The following is a 22,619-nucleotide window of genomic DNA, read 5'->3' on the forward strand; positions in this document are numbered from 1 at the left end:
CAGAGAGAGAGGGAGACACAGAATCGGAAACAGGCTCCAGGCTCCGAGCCATCAGCCCAGAGCCTGACGTGGGGCTCGAACTCACGGACCGCGAGATCGTGACCTGGCTGAAATCGGACGCTTAACCGACTGTGCCACCCAGGCGCCCCTAAACTTGATTTTAAATGGCAACTAATGATGTTGAACATCTTTTCATGAGCTTTTGGGCATCTGTACATTTTCTCCAGTGAAGTGTTTGTGCAAATCTTTTGTGTACTTTTTTTTGGGGGGGGGGGCGGTTATTGAGTTTTCAATGTGAGAGTTCTTATATATATTATATATATATGCTTTGCAAATAATTTTTTTTCTAGTTCATTTATTTTGAGAGAGCGAGTGAGCGCATGAGTGGAGGAGGCGCAGAGAGGGAGAGACAGAATCCCAAGCAGACTCTGCTGACAGTGCAGAGCCTGATACGGGACTCGATCCCACGAACCATGAGATCATGACCTGGGCTGAAACCAAGAACCAGATGCTTAACCAACTGAGCCACCTAGGAGCCTCACAGATAATTTTTTCTGATACGTGGCTTGTGTCTTAACAGTGACTCTGGAAGAACAGAAGATTTTAATTTTTTTTTTTATAGGCTGCATACAGATTAAGAAATGTTTGCCTAACCAAGGTCACAAAAATCCTCGTTTTCTTCTAGAAGTTTTATGGCTTTATATTTAGATCCATAGTTCATTTTAAATTTTTAAAATACTTTCCTTTCAGTTGTCTCCATGCCCAGAGCAGAGCCCAATGTGGGGCCCGAACCCACGACCTTGAGATCAAGACCTGAGTTGAGATCAAGGGTTAGATGCCCAACTGACTAAGCCACCCAGGTTCCCCTGTGGTTCATCTTAAATTAATATTTGTGTATGGTACAAGGCAGAGGCCAAAGTTTACATTTGCAGGGCACTTGGCTGGCTCAGTTGGTGGAACGTGCAATTCTTGATCTTGGGGTTGTTGAGTTTGAGCCCCATGTTGGGTGTGGATTACATAATAAAATCCAAAACAAATATCTAATAACCTCAGCACCATTTGTTGAACAGACTGTCCTTTCTCCATGACTCGTTTTTGCATTTCTATAACATATCAGTTATCCACGTGTGTGTGGGTCTGTTCCCTATTCTCGACCAGGTCCTCCGCTTTTCCATGTGAATTTCAGATCAGAGTATCAATTTCTACAAAAAAGCCTACTGGGATTTTAACTAGAGATACAAGAGATACAATGGAAGTATAGATCAATTTAGGGAAAAATGACACTTTGATAATACGGATTCCTCTGACACGTGAATGCAATAGCTCACTCATTTAAATCTTAATTTCTCTTGGCAATGTTTTAAAGCTCTTAGGACCTATCTTTTGATATTAAAATGTACTTGTTGGGGCATGGGTCTCTGAGTTTCCTGAATCTATAGGTTTAAGTTTTTCACCAAATTTGAGTGCAATTTTCTAGCCAGTATTTCTTCAAATATTTCATGCTTTCTTCTCTCTTCCTGGGATTCTGAAGGCACAAATGTCAGACCCTGTATTATCGTCCTGCAGATCTCTGAAGCTCTGCTCGTGTCTTTGCTGTCTCCCAATCTTTTTCTGTTCTTCAGATTAAATTCTCTTGGTTTATCTCCAAGTTTGTTCTTTCCTCCATTACACTAAAGACCATTCTGGGAGTTAATTTTGGTTACTGTGTATTTCAGTTCTGAAATTTCCACTTCGTTCTTCCATACATACATAACTATCTTCTATTTCTTTGCTGTGATTTGGGTTTTTTCATTGGCTACAAGACTATTCCTGATTACTTGCTGGAACACTTTTGTAATAGTTGCTTTAATGTCTTTGTCAAATAATCCCAACATCTGTGATAGCTCAGTGCTAGCATCTCCGGATGGTCTTTTTCTGAGAGTTGAGATTTCTCCCCATTTCCTGGTATGCCAGGTAATTCTGGATGGTTTCCTTGACATTCCGAACATCATCAAACTGGGTCTTGTTTAAATCCTACGGAAAATAGCAGGTTTTTCTTTCAGCAGGCAGTCAACCTGGTTAGGTTGCAGGCAAAGGTTTATTTATTTGTTTAATTCCGGCGTAACTGACATAAAACGTTAGTTTCATGTGTATAAGATCAGGCAAATGTTTTGACAGTTGATCGGACACTGGAATCCTAGCCTTCAGAAGGCAAGTGGGAATATCAGTTCAACTTTCAAAATCTTTGCAGTGCTTTTTGGACCTACTGCATGTGAATGCCTCCCAGTGGCCCGTCTGGGATTTGGGTGGTGGTCTTTTTATTAGTTCAGGCGGAGTCTCTGGTCTCCTGAAAAGGATCTGATCATACATATGTGCAGGCTGGCAATGGACCCAGGAGTTCACAAACAATTTACCAGGTCACTTTCTGAATTCTTCCTCTCTGTGACTTCTGGTACTTTCTGGTTCCTTCTATCTCTCGTTCTCCGGCCACTAGACTACTTTTGCCACGGTGTTTACACCCAGGCCAAGTAGATGGAGGGCAGAGAAAAATGCAGTGGAGACTGGCTCTTACCCTCTTGGAAATACAGCTATAGTTGATGCCCTGACCATCCTGGGATTGCCTGGGGGGAGGGTTGTAAGGGAACACAAAACAAGCGAAAAAACCAAAACAAAGGATTTCTACACTCTCTTGGGCGTAGTAGGAGTTACCCTTCTCCTCCTTGAGCCAGACCGAGAGGGCTTGAGGTCCCCTGTCTGCGCCCCAGGACTCACTTCTAGGTTCTCAGTGTGCCGAGTTCAGGCTGGGGGATACCAGAAGGGAAGAAAGGACTCACCGCTGGCTCAGGGGTACTTCAAACTCTGACCTCCCCTAATCCAACGGTTCCCTTTCACGGTCCTCAAACAGCTGTTCCACGCACTCAGCTCCGCCTCATCGGGAACCAGCCCAACCAGCGCTTTTATTTTTTTTTTAATTTTTTAATGTTTATTTATTTTTGATGGACAGAGACAGAGCACGAGCAGGGTAGAGGCAGAGCGAGACAGACAGGCAGACAGACTCCAAAGCAGGCTCCAGGCTCTGAGCACACAGCTTGACATGGGGGCTTGAACTCACAAACCATGAGATCTGACCTGAGCCAAAGTCGGACACTCAACCAACCGAGCCATCCAGGTGCCCCTGTTTTTTAGTAACCTCTACCCCCAACGCGGGGCTCAAACTCACGGCCCCGAGACCAAGATCTGCACTCTCCTCTGCCAGCCAGGCGCCCCCCAACTAGTGCAAGAAGGATGCCATACTTGGGACTCTCTTCCGCTCTCATAAATTTTAACCGCAGTACTAGGGGAACATTTTCCTTGCGTCTCGAAGAGAAATACTACGAACTACTACGATACTGCCATTACCACAAGGCGGGTTTTACTAGGTTGCACAGTAGGGGCGCAGTAAATACAGGGATCTGGTTTTTAGGTTCATTTTCAGTACGAGGGAAGGACGGGACCTCTTCCTGCTCCTGGGCAACTAATTTCACGTCTCATTTTGAACTGGTTTTAGAATACTGTGAAGGCCATGCCCACCAGGCGGTTGTTAACGTTAAGTATTTCTAAGGGCAGCAGGCGGTATCGACTGTGAAATTCTGCCAATCCCGCGTCTCATCAGTGACTTAAAAGCTGTGGCTGAGAAAGATTATTTTTAAGACAAAAGGTTGGCCGGCCAGGAGGCCCAAGGGGAGAAGCCAACCCTTGACGGCAGAGAACACGTGTGGCCGACCAGCAACACTTCACAAGGTGCAGAGAGTGGGCCTTTGTCAGAGAAACACGAAATGCGACGATCTGACCTGCTAACTACATCTGGAATCTCAATCACCACGGTGACTTCTCCTGGCTTGTCTTAGCGTCAGCAGTGTTGGATCAAACACGCCACCGACAAGGTGCTGAGAATTCGTCCCCGGAAGCCCGATTACAGCGTCTAGAAACACTTCATGATTAAAAAAACAACAAAAAACAAACAACGAAGGATACGGCACTGCAGTTTTCAGAACGTACGATGTTTGCTGTTGTGCTGTTTATGTAGTGTTTAAGAAATGCAAAACGTTTACCAACTGATTCTCCTAATAACTTTATTTTGTTTAGGGACAAATAAACACAAGTTTTAGGTTCGAGGATTTCGGCTTCTCCCCACAGAAGAACACGCTCTGTTGCGGGCAGTCTTGTCTCACTTCCCAAATGCCAGAAGCAGCGTTTAATAATAGACACAGCTCTCGGCAGAAAAGGCAGATGCTGTCTCTAAATAATCCTTCAATTAAAATTATGAAATAAAACTAAAGGCTGGGCCACACCCTTTCCCTGAGAACTGTCCTCCTGCCGACAGCTCTTGTGATGGAGCTTTCCGCTGCGGGGACCGCGCTGAGGGCTTCAAAGAGGTGACGCCATTCAGCCCTCGTCAAGTCCCAGGAGCACCTGCGAGCCCGGTGTCCGAAGCATCCTGAGACCAGGGTCGGCGAGCAGTGGGGCCAAGACTGGAGGCCAGGGAGTCTGGCGTGCGTGTGCCCTCTGCTCTGAGCTACGAGGACCCCAGGACCTCGAATCCCAGTCTGTCCCTTCCAGGTTATTTTTACGAAGTACCGTTAAGAAGTGGAAGGTGTAAATGAGAGAAAAAAGATCCAAAAAATCCTCCAGTGACCCTATTCGTTCTAGGCAGCGGGGGTACCACAAACCCAAAATAGCCTTTACTATTTGATGTTACTTTTCTTAACCAAGGAGACCACCTTGCCATCAACATAGATCTTCACAGAAAGTCATGTAATAAAAGGCACTGACAGACAAAAAAAAATTACTTACAGTATCACTAGGCTTATTTTAGACTAAATGAATATAGTATATGCCAGTCAAGAAATCAATAAATTCTTGAGAAGTTAAAAACTTCAAGAGACAACATACATCCATATAATATTTTATAGACTTCTCGGAAACATGAAAAAAGTCATATGGCTGACGGAATTTCCCAGGTTAAAATTTGTTCAACACGACAAATTCCTAACAAAAAATATTTTAACATAGGAAGCAACACGCGAACATTTAGGTGGTGAAACTCGGGTTACAATTATATGATGAGTATCAAATAACCTCATACTTCTGGTTCAGCGGACAACATAACATCGTGACAGACACACAACATCCTGGTGAAGGGAGAGACGGGCAGCGGTGGCGCAGACACCCGCAGACTTCATGGGTCACATCGTTAGCCCTTCTGAGAAAACACAGATGGGAAACGCGTGGCAAGGCCTTCTGGAATACGGTGGTCTCAGTACAGCAGTGACCATGCGCTTGAAGTAACTGCGGTTGTTCTCGGGCACTGAAAGCTGGATTCAAAGCAAATATCTGCTCAACAAGCGAATGATACTACAAATCCTTTATGGTAAAAACTGCAGGCTAAAGCCGCAACGTTTTAGGTCAAGCACACTTGGTTCCATGATCACTTGGAGACACAGCTGAGACGCCTCGCCCACAGACAGGCGTGTTGCTGTGCACAGAATTCCACTCACCGTACCCGACGGTGGTGGGTCCTCAACGACACAATCGTTATGCTCCAAAAGAAACCTATCAATGCAGCAAAATGTGTACGGTTCATTTTCTTTTAAAGACAGATTCACTAAATTTAAGGAAGAATGGGCTTTTATTGACAGCTCATTTTCAAATTACGGATACAAACTTAACCATGGAATAATTATGCATTTCGCCCAACATCGATCTGCAAAAAGTTTCCAACATAGATGCATTTCTTGTTCAATTTCCAAAAATAAATAAAGGCTTTCTACCTGAAAGCATTTACAGTCCTAGCTCTCTAACGCAAACATTACAAAAAAAGTACAAAAAACGATCTCCCGCTTCTGAAGAGCCCACTTAGTTACATAAAGTATTTTCTCTCCCGACACTGTTTTCAAATTCAAAAGATATTTACTTCCAAAGAAGGGTCATCTTCCTTCCAAACCATTCAGTCCGTTTCCATGGCAACGCTGCGGGATTCCTTGGCTACCATGAGTCGCATTAGTTGACTGTGGAATTTCTCAATCTTCTTGACATCTTGGGCTTGGTCTGTTCTATACACCAAACACTGTCAGAAATTTCAAAAGCGCACATTAACTCGCACATTAACTCTTAAAACTGGATTAACAATGTAGCAAATGTAGGATTGGGTACAAACCTGAGTCTTTCCTACCACATTTTATCCCATTCCCTCCAGAGGTCATACTAAGGCAAATACAATCATTTCTTTCTTTTTCTAATGTTTATTTATTTTTGAGAGAGAGAGAGAGAGAGAGAGAGAGAGAGAGAGAGAGAGACAGAGAATCTGAAGCAGGCTCCAGGCTCTGAGCTGTCAGCACAGAGCCGACCGTGGGGCTCGAACTCACAAACCAGGAGATCATGACCTGAGCCCAAGTCGGAAGCTGTAACAGACTGAGCCACCCAGGCGCCCCAATACACTCAGGTTTTTAAGACCCCAGCAATTACATTCCTTTAGTATCTTACAGTATTCCCAACTCCACTGCTGTAAATTAAAAAAATGAAATGAACTTTATCAGAGGTGTCTCAAAAATGACCAATTAAGTAATAAGCTAGATCCTGCTGTGGGGTCTGATGAGGACTCAAGGATTGGAATCAGCTTATTTTCCCCTGGGATCTGGTCATAAATCATGGAGTTATACTGGGGAAAGCATAGCAGGATGAGGATCCCTTTTCCTACCGCAAATGGGAGATGGGGAGGAGGCAGTGATGAGAATTTAAGAGAAAATCCAGCATCACTTGCTCACAGCTGGTCACTGCCTCAACTAAACTGCATAAATCCGTCCAACCTTGATATGCTGAAGGGATGTACGATGTTTAATCCAAACCAAATTCTTCTCTGCTGTAAGTTACACTGTTCACTGGGCAGGTACTTAAGACCTGCTGGAGGTCTCTCAAATACCATTTTTCCACAGTCTTCAAAAATATCAAATTTCAGCTGGCAGCTCTTTCCCTCATTTTGGAATAATAGGTCCATTTTTCTCCGGCCCATCTGAAGGGTTCACATGAGCCTTAAACAAAGGGAATGAACGATCCTGCAATAATGTTCATCAACTTAAGTCATCTACAGTTCGATCTTATCATCCCCAAATGGTCTGAATCCACTCTGCCCTCCAAAATCACTTACTGAAAATGTCTGCTCGCACATCGCGGGACGTGTGACAATCTCGTGATGAGGCCGTGAGGGCGAATGGATCTGCCTTGTCACTCCGGTCTCACAAAAAAGATTTCAGATTCATAGAAGATGTTTAAATCAGTCATGGGAGGAGGAAAAACCGATGCACAAATGGGATTATAGAAAAGCCAAAGCCACATGGGGACAAAAATAAACGTAGCCCAAGGCTGAGTTTGCGAAGGGACCGTTAACTATTAAAACGCATTAGCAAGAGAGGTGCGCAAACTTGTTTCAAGGGTGAGTAGAGACCAGATTTTTACCGCTGGAGCGGATTCCCAGATCTACTGTTCAGGAGAATGGGTTCAACTGTGTCTGCTTCCTTCCAAACACGGACTAACTGTCAGCAATTTTAACAAAGAAACAAAAGATTGTATTTCGATCTGGTCACAGGAATCACAGGAGGGATGCATCAAGTCCTCTCCAAGACTGCCACCCGGGAGTCCTGAACCAGGCAGAATCACGACCAGAGGCGGAAGGTCCTCAATTTGTGTGAACATCAGTTCTGTGTTGTTTGCTGTTTTAAACACAGAACGCAGCAGTTTCCACTCTGTGCCCGTCACGGGGGAAACGATCCTCAGAGTGAACGCTCGAGGCTCAGGGACACGCGTGCGGCCCGAGAAGAGGCGGGGCAGAGCCGCGTCCTTCCCCACGGGTGGTTTACGGCCACGCCCCAGTCGGGTAAGTGACCGCCGCCGGGGTGCTTCCAGGTCAGGAAACTGAGGCCCGGAAAGCCAAACTTTTGGCCCAAACCTCTCCAAGGGTGAAGGGCCGGGAAAGGGCCGAGCTAGGATTCGAACGCCTTGATTCCAGGTCTGACCGACTGCACCTCCGCTTACTTGTCCTGTCTCACGTTTCCAGTGACCTCACCCAACTTAAGTGGTTCCCGGAACACGTGGTGGTCACGCAAAGTCTGAATTTGTGCAACCTGACAATGGGACCTTCAACACAAATATACGATGCAAAAGTATAATACGTAACCGGAGACAAAAAGTGATTTCCAGTCACTATAAGATGTTTAAAAGAACTAACCTACGAAAAACATGTTTACCGGGGCGCCCGGCTGGCTCAGTCGATGGAGCGAGCGACTCTTGATCTTGGCGTTGTGAATTCGAGCCCCGCGCTGGGCGTAGAGAGAACTTAAAAAACTAAACCTTACGAAAACAGTAATGGAAAATAAACGCCTGCTCGCTAAGTACCCTCCGGATCAAGACATCATGCTAACCGCTAGCAACACAGGTAAGAATTCTCTGCTCCCTGTTCTCTCAGAAGCCCACAATCTACTACAAAGACAAATATGATGAAACAATGACGATACAGGACAGAGAGAGTGAAAAAGAAAAGCTGGAGGGAAGCAACCCTCTGAGCTGGGTCTGGGAAGAGAAGCATCAGTCTTGCCACACTGGGGCGGGGGTGGGATTCAGAGCTGCAGACACGGACACAGATCCCTCCGAAGCACGGCGAAGTGGGAAAGCTCACGACAGCCCACAGGTCCCAGGAGCCCCCAGGTAACAGAAAAGGCGAAGGGTGGAGGGGACACGAGGCTGCGGCCACGCGAGCAGCGACGGGGAAGGCACTAAGGTTTCTTGGCAGGGTCCTAATGAGCAAATGTGTGTTTGTAGAAGTCCCTCGGGGCCACTGAAGATGAACTGGCGGCAGGCACACAGTCAGGAGACCGGTCTGGCAGGCTCGCCAGGTGAGGACGACGCCCTGAACTGAGGGGAGAAGAGCGAAGATGGGGCCCTCGTGGCAGGACATGAGACGAGGGCGCTCGGGCCGGTCATTCCCGAAGGCCCGGGCGAGCACGTGGGCACGTGAGAGGATCAAAATACACGCTCTTCGAGTGCAGAACAGTGCAGGTGAGGACGGGAAAGGAGGGAGCCTGACATTATCCTAGGGTTTCTGAGCAGGTGGGTGAGAGTGTAACCAACCAAGGCCAGGAAACGGGAGGTGGCAGTCTGGTTCCACTCTAGATGGGCTAATTCCGAGAAGCACCGACGCGAGGATGCTCAACAGAGAGCTGGGCGGCAAGTCAGGAGAAAAGCATGAGCTAAATGTACAAATCTGGAGACAGGCCTAGACCCAGGCAGTCCTGGGCTCCGTGGCTGAACGGACCACTACAGAAGCAGTATGGAAAGATGGCCAAGGACAGAATCCTGGAGAAACCAATATTTATTACAAAGAGGAATGAAACAGAGAAGAGAGAAAAAAAGTAAAATGGAACAACAGATGTCAAAATAATTCCCACCAGAGAGTGGTTTCCTGTGTCAGAGCAGCAGGGAGGTCCGGTAACATGCGAGCTGATGAGAACATGAGGTCTGAAAATGAGGGGCTGCTGACGGGGTCTCACCCAGAGTAGCTCAGCAGACGAGAGTAGCTCAGGGGAGGGTAGCTCAGCAGACGGCCACTGGCGGTGGGGAGCAGTGGCCGGTGGGGAGCAGGTGGCAGGGGGCCGAGGGATTACTGGGATGTGTGCAAGTGACAAGACAGAGCAGACGGGGAAGGAGAGGGGACGGACTGTAAAGCCTAGAACCTGTGTTCAAATACCATCACCTTCTCACACGCTCATAAGGAGCGTCCACTTTGGGTCTCCACACTCCTCTCGCTTCAAGTCTGAAAGGAAATAAATTACACCTGACATACTGTGTTGATGAAGGAAGTTATTCCCCAAAAGTCTATACAGGCAGCTTCTAGAAGGAGGTTGTCTTTGGAACAAAATGCAAAGTAAGCATCCTAACAGGCGATCTGTATAAATGCTACATAAGTAATTTCAAAAGGATTAATTCCAACAAGTCTGGAAGTATGCAACAAATAAAAATGTATACTTACAACTAAATCATCTGTTACTTTAATACACAAACTCCCATCAGAATGCCTATATTTGAGAACCACACGTGCCTGAAATAAAAATACACATTTAGAAACAGTGAAGTCAGAAGACATTTTTCAAAAATAACTTAGTCTTCAGGTACGCTGAAAGCACTCTTTTAGAATTAATAGCCAAAACACCCAGAAGCATCTTTGCTATTATCGAAATGAGGTAGGAAAAGGTATTTCAGTCCATTCCTATCACTACAATTCGTTTCTCAAAAACTTTTTTAAAAGCCGGGTATTTAACTTGCAGCCAGTTGGAAGAGATGTACTGAAAATTCCCCAAACACACCCACACGCAGGGAACGTCCAGGAGACTCTTCAGGTGGTTTGGCATTAAGAATACACAGACCTTTCTTAATGGCGCCTGGGTGGTTCAGTCGGTTTAGGATACACAGACCTTTCTTGACTTATGATGGGGTCACATCCCAATAAACCCACCGTCAGATGAAAATATCATAAATTGAAAATATCATGGGCGCCTGGCTGGCTTAGTCGGTACAGCATCCGACTCTTGATCTCAGGGTTGTGAATTCGAACCCCGTGCTGGGTGTAGAAATCACTTTTAAGAAAGGGGGCGCTTGGCTGGCTCAGTAGACTCTTGATCTTGAGGTTGTTGAGTTCAAGCCCCACGCTGGGTGTAGAGATTACTTAAAAATAAAATCTCAAAAAAATACATATCGTTAAGTCGAAAATGCATTTCACATACCTAACTTACCAAACGTCACAGCCTAGCGGACCCGAAACACGTTCCAAATGCTTACATTAGCCTCCAGTTGGGCCAAATTATCTAACACCAAGCCTATTTGATAACAAAATGCTGAACATCTTATGTAATTTGTCGAACACCACACTGCAAACGATGCCTGCGTGGGTACAGAGGGGTTCGGAGCGTACCGGCTGTTTATCCTCTTGATGGCGTGGCCGATGGAGAGCTATGGCCCGCTACCGGCGGTCCCGGCTTCGTGGGAGCGTTGTCTGCTGATTACCGGCCCAAGAAAAGATCGAAATTCAAATTCGTAGCATGCTTTCTACTGAACTTATATTGCTTTTGCAGCACCGAAAGTCCAACCAACGTTAAGTTGGGGGCGGTCTATTTACTGAAGGGGACCCCACCATGCCACCTCAAACCTATCACTGTGGCATAAGGACTGACCCGAGCTCAGAGCAATTAGCTCTCTCTGCCCCTTCTGGCTACAAGCAGGACATAAATGAACCTTTGTAAAAGTGACATAAATTTCTTTCTTTTTTTTTTTTTTTCCAGTTTGTTTATTTATTTTGAGAGAGCCGCTCACACACGTGCGAAGGGGAGGGCCAGAGAGAGCAAGGGAGAGAGAGAATCCCAAGCAGGCTGTGCTGTCAGCGTGGAGCCCAACGTGGGGCTCAAACCCACCAACACTGAGATCATGTCCTGAGCTGAAATCAAAAGGTGGACGCTTAACTGACTGAGCCCCCCAGGCGCCCCGACATAAATTCCTAAGAGTAAAGGTGTCCCTTTCTTCCTTACTGGGAAAAGAGGGCATCGCCAACCTTACGAGTCTCATTTACCACGCATTCCCACAGCATACCCTTCTTCCCGGAAGTTCCAAACCCGCTTTCCTTTGGGTACCCTCCTTCCCACACTTTAGGACCTTGGTAAGACAGGTTAGAGGCCCCGATTCTGTCTCCTCCGTCACACGGCTTTGTGAACTCGTGCACATTCATGTGCACACGTGTCGGGGTTTTTTCCTCTTGTTACTCTGTCCTTTGTCAGGGTGATTTGCGGGTCCCCAGTTTTAAATACTAAACCTAAGGGGGGTAGAGGAGAAAGTTCTCCTTACCCTGCAATACCCACCACCCCGCCACAGAGGAATGATGGGAAAAGCAGTGGGAAAAACAGCAGACGGGGCGTCTGGGTCCAAATCCGTCTCAGGAAGCCCCGCCGCGGCGGTCCCTGCCATCCCTCCTCCAGGCTCTCAGGAGGCGGATTCGGACACAAACACGTCTTTATCATGATGGCACGACACGATGCGTTACGACAGAAAAGCAGAACCCTGTCTTGGAAAGAAGTCTCCATCCTCAACTTTTCCAAAATATTTCCTACATTGAGCACCATGCTACACAATTCCTTTCACTGCTCGGCATGCTACGGTTAGACAGCCAAGAAAATGACTCACCTAAAAGAAAGCATCTCCCGACAGAGTTCACAACTTTGCTAACATTATTCTTTTTTAAGAATAATGAGAGAGAGAGAGCGCACGGGAGAGGAAGGGGCAGAGAGGATCCCAAGCAGAGTCCACGCTGTCAACGCAGAGCCCGACTCGGGCCTTGAACCCCTGAACTGTGAGATCATGCCCTGAGCTGAAGTCAGACTTAACAAACTGAGCCACCCAGGCGCCCCAGTAGGAACGTTTTTAAAATGGTTACAATGTAGAACCTGAAATCTCAAGACAAGTGTGGAAACAATACAAAAAGGGGTATTAAGAGCTGTAACCTACAGCCTTTCCTGTCATGCTCTCTGCTCTCCCAGGATTGGGGGACAAAAAGGCCGCCACCATGAGATTTGTTTTGGTGAAGGGCAAAAGGGAACTCACCAAGCACTTATGCAAATTACAACTAGATTATCTTTGGACACCCGATTCTATTTATTGGGCTATTTAATTCCGTTCTGCATGTTTTAAATAATCAGCTTTCCAGAAACACAATGAAACCTTACAATGTACAAAGCACGACAACTATGTAAAGTCATCTCTCTGTTAAAAGAATGCTTGCTGGCTTCATGAGGAGAAATGAGAGTCACTGTAAGAGGGTCCATTTTGTAAGTTAGGGGGCACCTAAGACAACCAGGTCAGACGCCACAAAGAAAGAAAAAGCCATCAGGTTCTTGTTTTCTTATGAGTTCAACCAAAACACCAGACAGAGGACAGCACGGATCAAATCCCACGAAGGCATACTCGGGGGGGGGGGGGGGGGAATGCTAGAAGAGAAAACAATGATTTAAGTTGGGGGAAGGGGAGGTGTAAGAAGGCTTCCTGAAGGCAGCTGTGGAAATGCATGCCGTTCTGCTTCTAGGGAAGAAGGCAGGAGAGAAGCTGAAGCAGCTGCACGAACGAAGACAATTCTGGAAAGTCAGGGCACCAGAGTGGAGGAAAAGCCAGAAAGACTGGAGAGGGTCAGACTGTGGACCGGGAGCCTGGACTTTCTCCGGCAATCGGTGTAAACACGCCATTTAAGCAGGAAACAGAGAAGTCGGTTTTTGTCTCAGACGGTGTGGCCTGAGTGAATGAAGGAGGGACCGGAGACACAGAAGGACCGACTAGGAGGTTGTTACGTGGTCCAGCGGGAACACCGTCTCCAGCGATGTTAAAGCTGGCGGGTGTGCTGACGGGCTCAACGGGTGGAAGAGGACAGAGGGTTCCGCACGACCGGCTCCAGAGTCCCGAGGAAACGTCTCTTCGTCTTCACAGACCGGCAGGAAGAGCTCAGACTCGGGGTTTAGAGAAGTGGGTTCGAACTTTGGCTTCACCTCTTAGACCCCGGGCAAACCAGCTAACGTATCAAAGACTGTTCGTTTCCCTCCAGGGAGGGTCTTAACCGCTCACATAAATCACACGCAGAAGGACCTGAATGGCTGCCACCTGGAAGGCGCCCAAGAAAACTTGGTCCAGCTCCCCCTCCGCACTCCTCCCCTCATCCCCATAAAACAACAAACACCCGCAGAAGGCTGTCATGAGGAGGCAGAGGTTTCCAGGGCACTGGGATTTTCTATGGGGTGAGGAGCTGGAAGGTTCCCCTTCTGGCCTCTTCTAGACTGGCCGTGTTCACAGCAATCCTCTGTAACTACCATTTTACTTTCATTTTCCCGACCCTGCTCTTGAAACATGATGGCTCCCGATGGGAACGTGTATGTTCTTTGCCCTGTTTCCAAACACTCTGGTAGCTGTGGGTACTGCTGGACACGAGTCCTGGGCCGCACTGTCCCCGCAGCTGGAGCTGGAGAAGCAGCGTCCCTGCACACAGGGAAGTCGACCAATGGAGGAGCCAGGGATCCGGTCATAAACAACATACTCAACCCCCAAAACACCTAACCCATTCCACCACCTCTCATCATTGCAACCTTTTACTGTAAAGAATGGACTTTTTATTGTCTTACAGCTTCTTGCTACTTTTCTAGGTCTAGAAACCTAGCAGGCTTTTTAATTAGGAAGCAGCTATTTACTATTACTTTTATGTCTTACTTTAAAAAAAATTTTTTTTCAACGTTTATTTATTTTTTTTTGGGGGGGACAGAGAGAGACGGAGCATGAGCAGAGGAGGGGCAGAGAGAGGGAGACACAGAATCCGAAGCAGGCTCCAGGATCCGAGCTGTCAGCACAGAGCCGGATGCGGGGCTGGAACTCACGAACCCTGAGGTCATGACCTGAGCCGGGATCAAAAGTCAGATGCTCAACCGACTGAGCCACCCAGGCGCCCCATTATTTAAACACTCTTTGGGTATGACAACAAAATAAATAAAATCTCCAGCGGAAGAAAAATCAAGACCCGAAGGCTTAACTTCCCGCCACTGGGACTTCCGTGCCCTTTAACGGTGACCTGACCTCTGGCATCTACTTACGACTTCTGTGGCGGTAGTGAACGAGCCCCCTAAACCCGTCTGCAAACGCTGATGTTCTGGGGAAAAGGTGCAAGCACTCTCACTTACTCAAGAGGGCACCGACCTCCGAAAGGTTAAGAACCACGATTCTAAGGGGTGCGGATGCCTCCCAACTGGGGGGCCTCTTTCAAGTGTCTCGGCGGGGACAGACAAACGTCCCGGTTTTATTTGCAGGAGGTCGGAAGAGGGCACCCGGGCCGCGGCTGCAGGGGGAGGAGCCCTGCCCTGAGAGACACGTAAACCCAGCGAAGGCGCCGGGGAGGTTGAGGGCCTGGGGGCGAGGAGGGCATGCGCAGGGCCGCGCGAGGACCCCGTCCGGCCGCTCCCCGGGGAGGAGAGAGTCCGTCTCCGCTCACCGCCAGCACCGGCCAGGGGGCTGGAGAAGCTCCGGAGGCCGCGCGGGCGGCAGGGAAGACATCCTGACCCGCGGCCCCGCCGGCGACTTACCTTCATAGGGTCGGCGAGATAGAGTTTCTCGGCCGCGCGGCTGAACTCCTCCCAGGTCTGGTACTGCGGCATCGTGGGGCCGCAGCGGAGCGCGAGAGGAGGCGAGGCCCGCGACCGCAGGCGGCGCGACCCGACCCACCTTCCACCCACCTCGGGGAGCCAGCGACCGGTGCGAAGACCCAGCGGCCCAAGATGGCGGCGCCTCCTCGCACCAACGCCCCGTCCCATTGGACGGCCCGGCCCGCCCTCGCCCAATGGGAAGGAGGGATGCTGCCAGGAGGGGCGGAGCCGCGAGCGTGCGCGTCTGGGAGCTCGCCGGGAGGAGTCGAGAGCCGGGAGACAGGTGGCAGGGTGCCACAGCGCCCCCTGCAGGACTGGAGGAGCGGAACTGCGTGGTCAGGCCCAGGGTCCCGCTACTGCGGTGGAGCCGCTGGGCGGGAAGCGCAGGAGACAGGAGCCCGGAGACCACCGGGTCCGGCTGTCGCGCCCGCAGCCTAGCGAGGGAGGAGGAGACAGAAACGCGGGAGTGCAACCGAAAAGTTTGGGCGACGGACCTTTATGTGGCTCGCTGGGCCCCGGAAGAAGCGCGGTGGCCTGGGGGGTCGCCGGCGCTCTAGCGGAGTCCGGGGGTGCCTGGGACAGCCAGGCCCACTTCAGATCTGGGAGCAGGGAGTGTGCGGGTGTGTAGGGGCGGGGGGAAGAGAAGAAGCCAGGGTGCCCTGCGCCAGGGTACGAGATGTGCCTTGGCTCTCCAGGCAGTGGGGTGACGCTTGCTTTCACCAAGTTTGTTTGGTTATATTTTACGTACAGTAAAACACACTGGTGTTAAACGTACAGTCCGCTGCATTTTGACCAACGTATATGTGTGTATACCCGTTGGTCAATATGCCCAATACCACAATCAGGATCGGAGACCTCTCTTCATCTCCAGAAAGTTCCCTGGTGCTACTTTATATTTAATCCCCCCCCAACACCCACCCCTGCCACCAGACGATCCCTGATCTGCTTTCTGCCACCATAGATGAGTTTTTCAATGCCTTTCATAGGGCTCCAGCTGTCACCCCGTACGGGGCAAGGAAAAAAGAGTAAGCTAGGAGGAGATTGGGGAAGACGGGGCGTTCAGTTCCGGGCTTGAGCTTCGGGACATCCAGGTGGAGCCCTCGGGTAGCTGAGCTGGTGTCTCCGTCAGAAACTGCAGGAGGGGTGTGAAGCAGCAGTCATCAGCAGATAGAGCATCAGGGAGCCTTCCTCGTGGGAGGACAGCGTGGGAGGACAGCATGAGAAAAGGAGACTAAGGGCAAACCTGGGGAACAGCCACAAGCTCGAAGGGTTAGAGAGACGGAGCAGAGCCCACACAAGAAGCAGAGGGGAAATTGTCAGAGAGGGAAAAGGAGGAGGCCAGGAGGATTTTTGACGTGAGGGGAGGAGCAGGTTCTGAGGAGGGACCAGTCAGTGATCTCAGGGGGCAGACAGGGCACAGGTGCAAAGGCCCGAAACAAGTCGATTGCTGGTGGTCGTTGGTGACCTAGGCCGGAGGGGCTGCGGTCAGCCTGCGGAGTCTGGGTGCAATTGATGGAAAGAGGCGGAAGAGATGGAAAAGTGGAGGCGGCCGCTTTATACTCTATCAGAGCCTAACCATACATGGAAGGCTCACAATGTGGCTTGAAGACATTGGTGAAGAAAGAGTGTTTTGTTGTTTTGTTTTTTTTAAATTTTTTATTTGAGAGAGCAGGGGAGAGGGGCAGAGGGAGAGAAAGAGAGCAGTCCCAGTGCAGAGCCCAACACGGGACTCGATCCCACAACCCTGGGATCCTGACCCCGGCTGAAATCGAGAGTCGGATGCTCAACCGCCTGAGCCTCCCAGGCACCCCCGAGAGTGTTAATTTTTAAGATGGAAAGAGCTTGCGCCTGTTTGTAACTTCCAGAGATGGAATCGTACGAGACGGATGAAAAGTACAAGAGAAATTGCAAAGCGGGATCTCAAAGAGAGCGTGAAGGGGGGGGCCAAAGGTACAGATGTGTGACCGGGGGAAGGTTCCCCCCTGCCTTGCAGGGGACGGGGAGGGAGGACATGGTGAGCTGTGTTGTCCACACTTTACTAACATCACTTGTGGGTAGGAAAGAGGGCATGATGAAGAGGAGGACTGAGGGTCAGGGGCCCAGTTAATGAGAATTGAGTGGAAGAGCCACCAAGAACAGAAGCGGGAGGCCTGGGGGGCTCAGCCTGTTAAGCGTCCGACTCGCGGACCGCGGGTTCGAGCCCTGTGTCGGGCTCTGTGCTGACAGCTCAGGGTCTGGAGCCTGCTTCGGATTCTGTGTCTCAGTCTCTCTCTGCCCGCTCTGTCTCTCAAAAATGAATAAACATTAAAAAAAAAAAACCCAGAGGAAAAAAAAGACCATAGAAGTTGAGACAATGCCAGCTTTGCCCTCTGCGCAGCGAGGAGCGAAAGGTTTGTCAGTTGCAAGGCGGACCTCGTCCCAGCTTCACGGAGACCACACCTTGGCAGAAAGGGTGACAGTACAGCAGGGATTTCCAAGGTGAGGGTGCCCGTCACTCGGCCTGGGCCCGGCCCCTGAAGAGAGAGAAATGCAGATGAGGAAGAGGTTAGACTTCCGTGGATCATTCCAGTGCCCACGGCTACACTCGATGCATTCTCTGAACCAGGTTATTTTCCCAGCTGTAGACAAGCGGCTTCCGGAAGGCTACCAGAGGAGTGCCCTCTGTAAAGTGCACTTGGCTTCATTGTCACACACACGTATCTCATTTGGGCGTTAAAACAATCCCATGAGGGGGGCCCTCCAGTCCTTATCACGACCCTGGAAATCTGCAAAGCCCAGAAAAACAAAAGTATCTTAGTAACTCTGTTGGTAGAAAACTTGACCTGACCTCCTAGAAGGTTGTTTGGAGTCTTTATTTGTCCCACTTGGCGTGTTTGAGCACAGGGTGGAGCCCGGTCTGTGCCAGTGGTGTTAGGTGGTTCACGGTGGGTGCACCGTGTTGCCTTGTGGAATCCAGTAAGCTGTGATTTCCCAAAAGCATGTGGCCGCAAGGAGTTTGGATAGGGGATTATGGGTCTGTGCAACTCTCCTTTCTAGGTGATGAAGAAACCGAGTCTGAGGGGCACCTGGGGGGCTCAGTCGGTGAGGCATCCGACTTCGGCTCAGGTCACGATCTCGCGGTTCTTGAGTTCGAGCCCCGCGTCGGGCTCTGTGCCGACCGCCCCTGGAGCCTCCTTGGGATTCTCTCTCTCCTCTCCCTCCCCTCCCCCCCATAAATGAATAAATATTAAAAAAAAAAGTGGAAACCGGGTCTGAGAGTAGATTATACTGCACAGATCGGTGCAGGACTTTGCTCTCGTTGCCCAGCAAGCAAGGCCGAAACCTAAAGCCCTTGTGCTCTCCCATCCTTGCCCCCCGTCAGCCCAAGCACGTGGGTGGCACATGTCCCCTCCGGCCACCCTGTGGCCACCCTGCGGCCTGAGCGGCTCTCACAGGTGTCCGCTGATCCCCGCAGACACCTCTCCGTCCTTTCTTGACTAGACTCTTCGGCCCCATTTGAGGCCACTCCCCACCCCGTCGTCTTTAAAACTTCCCAGACTTGCCAGGCCCTGTCCCTCCTTCTCCCCACCTGGCTTTACCTGCTCTGCGTCCTGGGGCCCCCAACTCCTTCGGGAGCCGTCCCGAGCTAGCAGACTTCGGGGGTCCCCCTTTGCAGTTCTTCCCCCCAGATTCCTGCTCAGTCCTGCCTTCCTCCCCGAGCCTCAGATTCGTGTGTCCAAATCCCTGCCAGCCCTGGGGCCCAGCCGAGTTCCGTTTGGGGAGATGAAAACAGCTTCTTGGCAAACTGAGGGGACTTACTTTTCATGTTTCATGTTTATTTATTTATTTTGAGAGAGAGAAAGAGAGAGAGAGACAGGGAGGGGCAGAGAGAGGGAGAGAGAGAATCCCGAGCAGACTTCCCACCCAGCACAGAGCCCGACACAGGACTCCCAGGGTGATGAGATCATGGTCTGGGGCCAAAATCAGGAGGCCACGCTTAACCGACTGAGCCATCCAGGCGCCCCCACCCGACGCGACCTATAAGTGAGAAGTCTGATGAACCCACTAGTCGCTGGGAGTCAGAGCAGCCGCTGTTCCTCCGGTGCCTTCCTGGGTCACACGGTCAGGGTGAAACAAATCGGGTGTAAGAGGAGCTGACCGAGAAACCGGTTAGCCCAGTAGCTGTGTCCAGAGTGGGGAAGGAAGGCAAGCGGACGCGTCCCTGTGTCCAGCGGAGGGCAGTGGTGAGCAGAAAGTCCCAGGGAGCTGTCCCTGTCCCCCCCCCCCCCCCAGGAAGACGTCCCCAGGGAGCCACACTCCCAGCTCAGCCGGGGAAGCTGCTGGTGCCTTCGGTGACGGTGACGTTTTGCTCCATCAACCCTTCCTTTCTGGAGACACCGCCCCCCCCCAGCCCCCGCACCGGGCTCCTATTTTGATCGCCAGGGACTTCCAGCCCAGTTTAATTCATTAATTACTCATAGAGCACCTCTCCCGGGCTCCAGTGAAAACAAAGCTGAGTGCGGGGAGCTCACACGCTAGTGAGAGCACAGGGGGACAGGGCTAAGGCAAGCTGACAGATAGCCAAAGCCCAAGGCAACACCGAGCACGCATGGAGCCCCCAGGACCTGGGCACGGGGGCACACTGGGGAGTCAGGTGGACATAAGCATCCCCCCCCCCCAGGGGCTCAGCGGTGAGGACCAGACAGTAGAAGGTGTGACAGTATACAGTGTCCCAAACAGTTCTCCCTGGCGGGTCTGTGGGAGTAGCCCAGAGCTGCCCCTGGGACCCCACCCAGCACTCCGGAGCTGGTGGTGACAGTAGGATTACCCCGAGGCCGGGAGGGGCAAAGGGAGAGAAAGTTCCTCAAAGAGACAAAGCTCCTTCCAGCAGCCAGGGGCTCAGAGACCAGAGAAGCGTTAGAACCCGGATGCCCCCCTCAACCCCCAGCCTCTGCGGGTCCAGGCGCCCCCAGGTGCAAGGCTGTCCCAGGGGCACCCCGCTCCACAAGGCTGACGTTGCCCTAGTTGGGCAGGTAATGATCTGTTTAAGGTGAAACAGACTGGGCAGAATGAAAACATCTCGAAAACAATAGGGTGTTCTGGAGCCCTGAGGCCCGCCCGTGGAGGCGGGGACACCAAGATCCCCGGGCTCCTGGCTGTCAGTTGCATCTGAAATAGATTGGAATGAAATGCGAGTCCCAAGAAGCTGGGAAGAGAAGTCCCAAGTTCGCCCCCGTGTGCTCCCCCCACTGGGCCCCAGCACGCTGCTGCCTGGCCGCCTCCCCCCCCCCCCCCCCCCGCCACCACTCGGTCCCCGCGCTGCCCACGGGCCCCAGAGAATGGCCCCATTGTCCGCGAGACAAACCGAAATAGCAGCGTCCTCTGTTCTCCGCCTTAGGGAGATTTACTTGAACCCCCAAAGCCCCACGTGTGGGTGACAATGGAGGTGCTTGTTGCAAATTAGTGAGCCGGGGACAGAGGAGAGGCAGGTAGTCGGGAAGCAGCCAGGGCGGTGGCCCTGGCAGCCCGGGGACAAGTACAAGTCCGCAGTCCCTCCATTAACCCAATTAGCAGTCACTGGTGGGAGTTCTGTTAATCACCACAGAAGCTGGGTGGGAAGGTGCGGGAAGGGGACAACCAGCTGGAGGGTGACGGGGGCCTGGGGGGGGGGAGGGAGGGGAGAAAAGCCTGGGAGTTATTTCTAGGCTGGTAAATGTTATTTTTATCCTTTTTTTTTTTTTTTCAGTGTTCTGGATTTTTTTTCTAACCATGCCCTGGAGGATTTGGATGAACTGTGTTTGCATTAATTAATAACTCAGATGACGTCTCTGCTCGGCGGCGAGCTCTGCCTTGGAAACCCTCTGGGTGGCCCGGGAAGTGGTGACTGCAGGCTCCTGACTGATCCCGGCTGCCTGTGTCTTCAGTCATTCAGTCCAGCAGTCAATCGACACGTTCTGAGCTGGTACTCGCTGGGGTTTCGTGAGGGCGGGGTGGGCCCAGCACAAGAAAGACAGGGTCCGGAACAGGGCTAGCAGTAATGAGCAACGTTCACGATCAAGTCTCAGAATTCTGCTCTGGGGGGGGGGGGGGGTGGGTGGGAATCGGGACAGGCTGCACAGGGGAGCTGGGATTTGAGGATAAAGGCCAGATTATGACAGACGGAATGGCCAGGCCTTCGAATGCAGAGGGTGGGAGCAGAGACCAGCTTTCAGGGGGTAGGTGCGGACCTTCCCCAGCGAGAGGTTGGGGTACCTGGCACCCCAGCACCCCGACTTGACTTTGTCTTTTTAAAAAATGTTTTAATGTTTAGTTATCTTTGAGAGAGAGAGAGAAAGACAGAGTGAGAGCAGGGGAGGGGCAGAGAGAGAGGGAGACACGGAAGCCGAAGCAGGCTCCAGGCTCCGAGCTGTCAGAGCCCGACGCGGGGCTCGAACCCACCAACCGTGAGATCATGACCTGAGCCAGTCGGAGGCTTGACTGCCCCGTCCCACGTCCCGTCCCCCCCTCTGGCCGCGCTCTCCTCCTCAGACGCTGGGCGCACACCGAGTGTCTGTCCCTTGCTCTCGTCTCTGCCCACCTCACCCAGCCCTCCAGCCACTGCCAAAGAGGAACGGAACAAAGTGTGCAAAGCCTTTGTCTTCGGTACAAAGGTGGGGTGTTCCGTGTCCCCCCGGTGAGCGACCAGCTGCAAGCTGGGTGTGTCTGGTGGCTCAGGCTCCTGGGAAGCATTTCTGCCCTTTGTGGTCTGTCTTCAGGATGCAGGGGCTGGAGGGGGGGCGACCGGGGGGGGGGACAGGCGCTGACCTTTGTAACCAGACACTTCAGACTGTCTCACTCAGTCAGTGTTGCTGATGACACAGGGAGAAACTGCCCCTCCCCCGACCAGTGATTTTAGGAAAACATTCTTTAATCACCCACTAGTGGGGTTTCTGTATCCCCTGAGACATGTCAGGTGTGCGTGCTGAGATCTGGACTGTCACACGCATGGGGTGAGGGCGGGGAAACACGTCCCTCGTGGCTTCTAAACCTCCTTTCTACTGGACGTGGGTCGCCAGCATCCCACGGGCACAGCCGCCCTCCTGCCACTCCGGTTGGAAACCTCCCAGCTTCCCGGCCGGCCCGTCCACCCCCTGCACGGGGCCCGGATGGCGTCTGCACAGGGCCGACAGATGTCCTATGGCCGTCTGCACCCAACGGCACAATACGCCCCTGTTCTCCAAGCAGCGGCCCCAAGTCACTTCTGCTGCTTCTCAGGATGCGCAACTGCCCGGCGACGCGCGCCCGGTCCTGGTCCCCTGGGCCGCAAGGCGGGGAAGGGCTGAGTCACCGTGGTACCGCTCGGAGGGCTCCTCGGTGTGGGCGTCTTCAGGAGTGAGCGCCCCCGCTCGGGGCAGGAAGACACGGGCGGGTCTCGGCCTCACC

At 51.3% G+C, this 22,619-nt stretch overlaps 1 protein-coding gene across 3 annotated transcripts; it reads right to left on the reverse strand.

The window, feature by feature from the left end:
- Positions 1–4,074: 4,074 nt before the first annotated feature.
- SRP9 (signal recognition particle 9) lies at positions 4,075–15,343 on the reverse strand. 3 transcript variants are annotated; one of them, XM_047077159.1, is made up of 4 exons: positions 15,159–15,343; positions 10,037–10,105; positions 5,933–6,085; positions 4,075–5,333 (listed from the first exon to the last, which is right to left on the reverse strand). In XM_047077159.1, exons 1-3 carry the CDS (start codon positions 15,228–15,230, stop codon positions 5,966–5,968), a joined length of 261 nt encoding a protein of 86 aa, XP_046933115.1. In that variant the 5' UTR covers positions 15,231–15,343; the 3' UTR covers positions 4,075–5,333; positions 5,933–5,965. The 3 variants fall into 3 exon arrangements, with proteins under 3 accessions (XP_046933115.1, XP_046933116.1, XP_046933114.1); XM_047077160.1 differs by lacking the exon at positions 4,075–5,333 and adding an exon at positions 5,340–5,571; XM_047077158.1 differs by lacking the exon at positions 4,075–5,333 and having other exon boundaries at positions 5,629–6,085; positions 15,159–15,341.
- Between the last annotated feature and the right edge of the window lie 7,276 nt (positions 15,344–22,619).

This window comes from Lynx rufus, unplaced genomic scaffold, assembly GCF_022079265.1.
Source record: "Lynx rufus isolate CCGP_SWC_20201006 ecotype Redwood Valley unplaced genomic scaffold, mLynRuf1.p SCAF_15, whole genome shotgun sequence".
Lineage (NCBI taxonomy): Eukaryota > Metazoa > Chordata > Mammalia > Carnivora > Felidae > Lynx > Lynx rufus.